Source organism: Vombatus ursinus, unplaced genomic scaffold (assembly GCF_900497805.2).
Source record: "Vombatus ursinus unplaced genomic scaffold, bare-nosed wombat genome assembly UNPS02014810.1, whole genome shotgun sequence".
NCBI lineage: Eukaryota > Metazoa > Chordata > Mammalia > Diprotodontia > Vombatidae > Vombatus > Vombatus ursinus.
Window position 1 is genome coordinate 40,025,806 of NW_020954588.1, and position 10,027 is coordinate 40,035,832.

The following is a 10,027-nucleotide window of genomic DNA, read 5'->3' on the forward strand; positions in this document are numbered from 1 at the left end:
CTGGTCGGGTCCCCAGGATACATTTCCATTGCAGGGTTCCCGAGGTACTGCTGAGGAGTTAGAGCATCTTTCTAATTCTACTAGTTTGAGCTCGTATTCCAGGGTGTTTCACCCAAATTCAATTTCTAGTCAAATTCATATTTCCTCAATATCATTGATGCCATTGAACAGTGCCCCACTATCAATTTAGCCAGGTGACATTCCTTAGTTTTTACAAAGGAATATGAACTGAAAAGACATAATAAGAATCGAAGTAAAAAATATCTTTCCAAGGTTTGGAGGCACCCTCCACCCTCCATACCCTGGGCAAAGTGGATTCAAAGTTAAAATGCTACAAAACATTCACCCACCAAGTTCATTTTTGAATTCAACATTACAAATGGACAAAATCACTCCCTTACTTGCAGGACATAATGGGTCTTGGTCAATACACTGCTAGGCTGTCTTCTATAGGTCACTCCTTGGGGCCAAGCTCCTTGCCTGGCCTTAGCTGCTAGCAAACTCTGGGATGGAATGAAATTCCTTAAATGTTGAGGATCACACAAGACCAAAGGATTGAAGACCCTTCCCCTGACAGCCTTGCCTGGGAGGTCCTGCACTCATTGACTCTCCTGTTGAGGGAAAGACCCCCACCTTCATTGGCCGTCCAGGGCTCAGAGAACCATTCTTACACTTGTGGCCATAAGGAAGGAAAGAATAATCCTTTCTCTTTTCGAGTCTCACTCTCAGTTCCTCTCTGATGGTCAACTGAAAGGGCTTTTCATCATCATTTGTTAAAGACCTTAGCTTGAAAAGGCCAAGGTCCCTACTACATCCAGGGCCATCTCCAATCGTCCTGATCTATATGTTACCGCTGGACCCAGATGGCTCTGGAGGAGGAAGTGAGGCTGGTGACTTTGCACAGCCCTGCCTCACTTAAATCCAATTTACTGGCATGTCATGGCCTCACCTCCCTGATGTCACTGTCCTCCTAGAGAACAAAAAACAAGCAGCAGCAGCAAGCCCATAGGAAACAAGTGGAGAATATCTGTAGATGCTCTAAGGGGAGGGCTGAGCCCCTCTACCCCACATTATTTTGAACTTCTAGAAACTTCTAGGTTTGTCAGATATCCATGGGGGTCCCATGGGCACACTCCCAGGACTGGGCTCTCCTTGGTTGGTCATGTGTTACATAAAAAATTCAAAATGCAAGTGAAAGGGGATGGAAGCTGGTGAAGCCAATAAGTTTCATGTAGGCAGCTAGGGGGTGCCACAGTGCACAGAGCTCTGCAGCTGGAGTCAGGAGGACTGAGTTCAAATCTGGCCTCAGACACTAGCTGTGTGACCCTGGGCAAGTCACTTCACCCTGTTGGCCTCAGTTTCCCCATCTGTAAAATGATCTGGAGAAGGAAATGGCAAAGCACTCCAGTACCTATGCCAAGAAAATCCCAAATGGAGTCACAAAGAATCAGACACAACTAAAAAATGACTGAACACACACAGTAAACCCCACTTGAGTTAAGCTCTGAAGAAAGTTGGAGATTCTAAGAAGAGGTGAGAAAAGTGTATTCTGAGCCTGGGGGACAGGCAGTCTGGGTAAAGGCACAGAAATGGGAGACAGAATATCATGAAAAAGTAACAATCAAAAGGCAGGTTTGAGCAGATTGTTTGAGTACATGAAGGGGAGAAATGTATAATAACCCTGGTGGCAGGCTGGAGCCAGACTGTGGAAGGCTCGAAAAGCCAAAGAGACAAGTATGTCTTGGATTCTAGAGGCAAAAGGAAGCAACTGGAGGGAGTGACATCATCAGACCTTTGCTTTCGTAATATCAATTTGGCAGTGGTGTGGAAGATAGATTAGTGGGAAGAGGGTTGAGGCAGGGAGGCCAATTAGAAGGCTATTGCAATAGTCCAGATGATGACAGTCTGAACTAGAGGGATGGAAAGTGAGTGGAAAGAACAGGACAGATATGAGCTGCTAACCTAATGCCCTTTGAAATGTGAAGTGAAGACCTTTCCTTCAAAGTCTCAGTCTTTGCAATGCAGTTTCTTATTCTGCAGAGCCTGGCTGGGGAGCTCCATGCTAATAAAACCTACAATTTAATGCAGACCTGAGCTGGACCCTGGCTCAGGCAATGGAGGCATGTGGCCAGAGGGGATTGAGACCAGATGGCAAATAAAAAAGTGGTTTGAGGTGTTCAGCTCATGGAAATCAGAGTGTGGCATCCTGTCCAGAGGATGAAATGGGTAGATGGATAAATAAATGAATAACATGTATTAAGCGATTACATTGTACTAAGCTCTGGGGATCTAAATACAAAAGTGAGACAAGTCTTGCCCTCAAGGAACTTACATTCTAGGGGTGCAGACAACATATAAAGGTCACGAAGACTTAAGGGACATGAAGCTTGAATGTCAGCAAGCTGACTGCCCAGAGTGACTGGAAAATCTCCCTTTCCACTGTGGTGAAGCACTGGGAGACTTGTGGCAGACTTATTGGCAGCCTGTTTTTCCCATTCCTCTCAGAAGTGGCAAGAGAGTGGAAGCCCATCCCTGAGGAGTTCTGAGGAGGCTAAGTGGCTTGCTTGGGTTATGGGTGCCAGAAAGGCTTCCTACTCATGTCTTTTCACGACTGTACCAGATGTGTTGATTTGCTTTCATTACTATAAGCTTAGTCAGGGGTGGGGAACCTGCGGCCTTCCATGTTCTTGGGTGCAGCCTTTTGACTGAGTCTAAGTTTTACAGAACAAATCCTTTTATTAAGGGGATTTGTTCTGTGAAGTTTGGATTCAGTCACAAGGCCACACTTGAGGGCCCAGAGGACCCCATGTGGCCTTGAGACCACAGGTTCCCCACCCCTGGCTTAGGTGACCTGTGAACTCCTTGCAAACTCTAAGAGGCAGTGTAACCTTAGACAAGTCATTTCTCCCTAGGCCTCGTTTTCTTCATCTATAAAGTGAGAGCGCCGCATTAGCTACCCTCTGAGGTTTCGGTCAGCTCCAGATCTATGATTCTACAATTATTAAAGGGGAGAGGGAGTTGTAATGAAATGAGGGCATATGGACCACTCGGAGCGGAGCTCTGGAACAATAGAGTCTGCACCCCCTGTTGCGTTACGGGGGAGGGTTCCTATTCAATTTATAGGGAAGTCCTCCCTCATTCTTTCGGCAGAATGACCTCCATCCTACCCTGCGGCTGAAGCCTCTTCACTTCTGCAATGTGGTGGTGATTAATAGGCCGTTTTATTGCTGCATCAGGGAGACGTTCTCCTTCAGTTAATAATACTGGACTGGAACAAGAAAAGGTAAAAGGAAGTGATCGTATTTGGAGGGGCAGCATATTTCCAAATACCAATAGCATTGTATTTGTTGTTGTTCAGTTGGGTCCTACTCTTTGTGACCCCATTTGGGGTTTTCTTGGCAAAGATATAGGAGTGCTCTGCCACTTCCCTCTCCAGATCATTTTACAGTTGGGGAAACTGAGGCCAACAGGGTGAAGGGACTTGCCCAGAGTCACCCAGCTGGGAAGTGTCTGAGGTCAGATTTGAACTCAGGAAGAGGAGTCTTCCTGACTCCAGCTCCAGTGCTCTACGCACTATGGCGCCACCTAGCTGTCCAGCATTTTCTGAAGGGACCCAGATAGAGGTCTGGCAGAGTCAGAAACACTATTTACCTACTTGGAACTAATCTCTGAAAATACCCAGGACTTGGATTGTCAGAAGATTACGGATTCAGAGCTGGAAGGGACCTTGGAGGTCATTTCATTCAACCCCTTCACTGTACAGATGAAGAAACGAAGGTCAATGGAGGGGAAATGACCTGCCCAGTGTCACAATAGTAGTAAATAGAAGGGTCAGGATTTGAACTCACATCCTCAAGCTCTAGACTGAATTCTTTTTCTACTGCACCATGAGTCCCCAGCATTTTAATACTTTGTTCTTGAAAATACAAGCAATGGGTTCCTCTTAGGGAGTTTGGACCCCAGGTATAGGTTTGGTTATCGTCAATCAATCAATCGATCAACAGTTATTAAGAACTTACTCTATGCCAGTCACTGTGCCAAGCACTGGGGGCACAAAAAGAGGCTGAAGACAGCTCTCGCCCTCAAGGAGCTATCTGTGTATTTACTAACCTGCAAACCCTCCTCTTGCCCGCTATCATCCCTCCACCAAAAAATCCCCAAACCTAGCTACTGAAGAATCTGCCTTATGGGTACTGGCATCCTGGACAAAGTGAACATCGGGACCTTTCAACTGCACCATCAAGGCTGCCCTTAACACAGGGATGCTCCTCCTGGTTTCCCAGGGCCTTGAGATGATGCTGCTTTTACCATCCTGTTCCCTCATCACATTTTAAGAGGACAGTCACCCACAGTGTTACCCCTAGAACCTGAAAGAAATAATGGTCCCTCATCCCATCAAGCGTTCTACTGGTCAGTGCAAGCTGGTAGAATGAACCCCAAGAGGAGCGTTGCTCTGGTTCGTTTCTTCTGAAACAAAGCGGCAAACATTGCTTTATTTGGATTAGACTTTTATCCACAGTACTTGCAATACTGCGCTTGAATGAGTATTACATTTAATCAATAAAATCCAAGAAAAATATCAAAATTAGAACCAAATAAAAACATTTTCATTAATCAGAGAGCTCGGCAGAAGGTAGCCATCTGGAAAAACTAAACTCATCTTCTTAAAGGCAATAGAATATTATTATACCTCCAATGTCAAAGAATACAAATGATGTTATGTGTGAGATGGGAGGAGGAGGAGGGAATAAGCATTTATTAAGCACCATCTACGTGCCAGGCACTGTGTTCAGCATTTGACAAATACCATCTCATTTGATCCTCACAACAATCCTGTGAAGTAGATGCTATTATTATCCCCATTTTACAGTTGAGGAAACTGAGGCAATCAGAATTGACTTGTCCAGGATCATACTGCTAGTAAATGTCTGATGCTGGATTTGAACTCGGCTCTTCCTGACTATAGGCCCAATGCTCTATCCACTGTCCCACCTAGCAGTTATTTGCATGACTGTTTACGTGGAGAAACATAGGATCATGGGGCTTAGCACAGGAAGAGACCTTAGGTCCTTCCCCCTTGCCCACCCCTACCTTTTTATACCTGAGGAAGCTGAGGATCTTGCCTAAAATCACATGGGTGAAGAGGAATAGTACCAGGCCCAGGGCTCTGGCTCCCAAGGTTCTTTTCCTGCCACTGCTGACCTGACCCACACCATAATACTGCAGAATCTGCAGAATAACTGAAGTGCTTTATCACAGCATCATAGAGCATTTATTTGTTTATTTATTTATTTTTGCATGCACTTTAATATGGACCTGTTGTCTCCCTGGCAAAACTGTAAGCTTCCTGAGAGCATGGACTGTTTTGCTTTTTTTCTTTTTATCTCCAGTATCCAGCATATATCTGTCACTTGGTAGCCTTCTTATAAATGTTTATTCATTGATTGATTGATTCTTGGGGGTAGAGGTAGAGGTGAAAAGAAGTATTGCTGGAAGAATATTGCTAAAATTACAAGCCTTGAGCCAATGGTAACAAAGTAACATTAATGCTCATGAGATTTTCTTAAATCCTGTGTTATTTTGCCCAGCATAAACACAACTATAGACAATTTTAGACAGTGTACTGTTTAGAACTGCTTTTAAACTGCAAAAGTGTTTTTGGACGTTAATATTCAGTCATATAATTCATTCACACGTATAAAAATATGTGTAGAGAGAGACTTTAATGCTTTACTATCTTTAGCATCCTTCCAATGTTTTTCAAATGATGACAAATGCACAAACATGTAGGAGTTTCAAAGTAATCAGACCATTCTTTGCAAATACATTTGTGACGTTTTACAAATTCCTCTAACAGAATTTTTAAATACGAAGAACAACATTTCTCGATATACATGTTAGACTTGATAATTACTCTTTCTTGCAATAGTGTTTACCATTTTTTTTTCCAAAACAGAGGGACTTTGCACCCATTTGTCCATTCATGAGGCTCAATATCATAATTTGAACATACAAGCATACATTATTCAGAGTGTATACTATACATAGACAATATGTATATATACAGCATACACAGTGCATCCAGCCTATAGTGGCATTTCATATTACTATTTATTTGTAAGACATTCCACAGAATGAAAGGGTTGATGCAATGTTGCAAATTTTATGCTTATAAGATTGTTTATTTTATTATTCACAAATGTTACACCACAAAGCAATTAGTATGTGTGTGTTTTAAGAGATCCTGTGTCACAGCCAGAGGTGTTACAATGGAGTTTGTGGAATGTATTCCCAATGAGAAATGATAAAAGAATGCTCCATGGCAAGGCATAAATATAGCTATTATCTGTATAATCTCTAACCTATGGGATGATGGGTGCAGTGGAGGCCTATTGGAGGCTAACAGTAGACTACATAATATGTACAGTTGCTATAAAAGTTATATCTTATACCACAGTACTAAAAATAAAATATATTCCTCTCAAATAGTGAAAATAAGGTTATTATCCTCAACATTTATGTCACATACTTATCTCTTGCTCATATTTTTTTTTTGTCCTAAAGTTTTCTTTTTCCTAATGAACCAACACCCAATGTATTCCTGAAATAATCATGACAGCCTGGGAAAGCAAGTTCCTGGCAGCCTGTGGCTTGAGGGAGATGATAAACATTAGCTAGTCATTTAAGTAGCAGAAATACCCTCCTCTTGCATTAAATAAATTATAAAAATATAAATAATAAAGAGCAAATGAAGGTAATTTGCTTTTTCAGGTATTGAAAAATGAAAAGGCCAACTGTATCTTATTTTGAATACAATATTGGCAATACACAGTAACTGGTCTTCCTCTGGATTGATGAAATAAATTATAAAAAAAATTATATGGACTTCAATGCATAAACAGTAACAATCTGCCATATTTACTCGGTTAACATTCCACAACACTCTTAAAGATGATTTTTGTGTTTCAATTGTGGGAGGTATCTTATTATCCCCAACTTGGCATTTGTTCACTAACAAACCCCATTTCTCCACCTTTTCTCTTTCTCCTCCTCCCTTCTCTTTTTCTCTTCTCCTGACGTTTCTCTTCCCTCTCTCCACTTTCTCTCTTCCCTTTATCACCCTCCTTTCTTTCTTTTCTCTCCCCTCTTCTCTCTCTTTCCTCTTTCCCAGCTCTCCCTCCACCTTTCTTTCTCTCTGTCTCCCTAGGCTTTTTTTTTTTCCTTCTCTCTTCTCTCCCCTCCTTTCACACCTCCCTCTTCTGGCTAGCAACATCAGCTAATTTGACGTGATTTACTAACGACACCATTTTTAGAAGGACTCACATCCTGGCAGAGAAGGATTTACTCACTGAGAAGACTAGTCACTCATTACCCTGCAATCCTAAACCCAGATTTAAACCTTGAGGGTAGGGGGTTGGGGAAGGAGGTGGGGAGACATATTCATTCCATCCCTTTCTTCTTCGTCCCCGTAGAAAAGCTCCGCAACGCTGTGAGGAGATGCAGGTCTTTGAGACTGACACTGTGATGCTCTAGTAACCAGGCACTTAACGATAAATACAATTAATAGTAAAGGCGTAAGGGAAGTGGGTCATTCTCAGAGCTGCTCTCCGAGGTCCTGGGACACACCGATGGCATTGAAGAGCTATCCACTGGACAGAATGAAATCCGAGGGAACTTAAGGTCCCAGGGAAAGGGCGGGGGCGCTCCCCCTTCGCCAATCCTTTCACGTCACGAGTGTCTCTGTAAGGTGGAGCAGGACAACTAAGGTGTAAAGCTGGGGCTGGTGAAGAAAGCAGAGGCGGCGGGAATTTTTGATAACCCTGCAGCCACATTGCTCCAAGGGGCAGCCGCGGCGGGGGTAGGAGATGGGGGCAGCTCCCGGGTCTCTGGCCGCCCCTCGCCCAAGCATCTTGCCTCCCTCCAATAATATTCTCGGGGGGGGGGGCAGCTCCTAGGTCTCTGGACGCCCTTTGCCCTGGTACCTTGCCCCTCCTAGAGCAGCAGTCGTTGTTGAGGGGGAGCAGTTCCTAGGTCTCCGGACGCCCCCTGTCCCGGTATCTTACTTTTCAGAGCACCAGCCAAGGGAGGAGGTCTCTGGCCTTTACCGTCTCGGCGAAAGCAAGGGGCGTTGGGACCGGCAAGGCTTGGCCCGGAGCGTTGGAGGGACGGTTCGAAGGCCCGCAGTCCGGGCGCTCAGATGAGCGGGTATCTTCCCTGGGCGCGGCCCGGGTCGCCCCCTCGGGGCTGGTCGAGCACGGCCACGGGCAGGACGAAGTCCTTGGGGCTGCGCGGCGGCTGCTCCTGCAGCAGAATGGACTCCTCGTACGTGGGCAGGTATTTGACCTCCTCGTAGCTGGGCAGCTGCAGGAAGAGGGGCGAGGACACGGCGTGCAGCTCGTGCTCGGACGAGGCGCCCCAGCGGCCGCTGCTGCTGCTGCTGTCCAGCAAAGAGTCCTGAGACGTGGCGGCCGTCTCGTGGAGCAGCGACGGGGCGTCGTCCGGCTGGGGCCGCAGGCCTCCGGGAGCGGCAGCCAGCTGCTGGGGGGGCTGCTGCTGCTGCTGCTGCTGCTGCTGCTGCGGCTGGCCCGGCTGGCGCCGGTTGTACCTGCGGGGGCTCGGGCAGATGATCCTCTGCAGGAAGTAGCCGATGGCGAAGAGCACGAGCAGGATCAGGAGCCCCGAGAGCTTTCTCACGAACCAGCCCACGTTGTCCAGGAACGTGTGAAAGGGCAGCTTGCAGCACTTGACCTCCGTGTACGTGACATTGCCGAAGTCGCAGCAGCGCTCCTTTTCCCCGCAGGTCAGCCCCCCGCAACTCCAGCCCTGCGAGGGCGGTAGCAGCAGCGGCAGCAGCAGCGGCAGCAGCGAAGAGGCGCCGGGCGCCCCGAATCCTGCAGCTGCCCGGGGCGACCACATGGCCCGCCAGCCCCCCCTGCTCCCGCCCCCTGCCGCACCCCACCCCTTCCGCCGCCTCCGGCCCCACCCGCCCGAGGGGGGAATTGGCTGGCTGTCAGTCCTGCCGTCCCGCCGTCCGTCCGTCCGTGTGTCCTCTGTCTGGCTGACTCTGTCTGTCCGTCCCGCGTGCGCGCCCGGCAGTCAGTCTGTCCGCTGGTCCCCCTGCCCACACCCCCCGCCGGGAGGAGCCCGGCTCGGCTTGCTCTCCCTCGGTCCCTATCTCGCTTCCTCTGTCTCCCTCTCTGCCTGTGTCTCCCTTTCGGTCACTTTCGTGTCTCTCTCGCCCTCGTTCTCTCGCTGGTTCTCTCTGGACAGCGCTACCTGCCAGAGCCCGGCTCACATCTCCGGAGCTGGCTAGAGGAGGAGGAGGAGGAGGAGGAGGAGGAGGAGGAGGAGGAGGAGGACGAGGAGGTGGAGGAGGAGGAGGAGGACGAGGAGGAGGAGGAGGCGACGGCGGCGGCCAGGATGCGGGGCTCTTGCGCTCTCTCCTCTCAAAGCCCTGATCGCCGCGTAGAAAAATCGGGTGACCTTAACCCCGCGGGCCCAGCCGCATCTTGTGCCGCCCAAGACAGCGGAGCCAGTCTGCGCTGAGCTGCCTGGGGAAGGTGGAGAGTGGGGCAGTCCGGGGCATCGTGTCGAGCGCCACTGTCCTCTTCACCTCCTCCTCTCCTCCCTCTCCAGACCCCTCCCGGAGCGGGAAGAGTTAATGAAGCCGCGCTCCGTCCGCGAGCCTTTCATCTTTATTAATATATCTGTCCTCCTCTCCTCTTGTCAAACAGACCCGGGGCTTGGGCTTGGGTAGGTTTAAGTGATTGGATTTCCCCGTGACCGTTATTTAAATTTACTTGCTACTGGGATTCGCTTACCATACTTCTGGTTTTCTTTCTGATTAAAAATTGATGGTGACCATTTAGTGGATGTTAATGGGCTTAATGCAGCTCTTGGTCTGTCAGGGAGCTGGGAGGAAAGGACTTGCCAGGCAGGGTAGTTCCCTTTAAGGAAGGGCCTGGGGCGCTGGGGCGCCGCTGGGTCAGAGCTCTCCGTTAATTTGTGCAGAGAAGCCTCCAGCCCG

At 47.9% G+C, this 10,027-nt stretch overlaps 1 protein-coding gene across 1 annotated transcript; it reads right to left on the reverse strand.

The window, feature by feature from the left end:
- Positions 1-8,193: 8,193 nt before the first annotated feature.
- On the reverse strand, positions 8,194-8,916 carry CUNH3orf80 (chromosome unknown C3orf80 homolog). Its single transcript, XM_027875783.1, has one exon. The coding sequence runs from the start codon at positions 8,914-8,916 to the stop codon at positions 8,194-8,196; it is 723 nt and encodes a 240-aa protein (XP_027731584.1).
- Between the last annotated feature and the right edge of the window lie 1,111 nt (positions 8,917-10,027).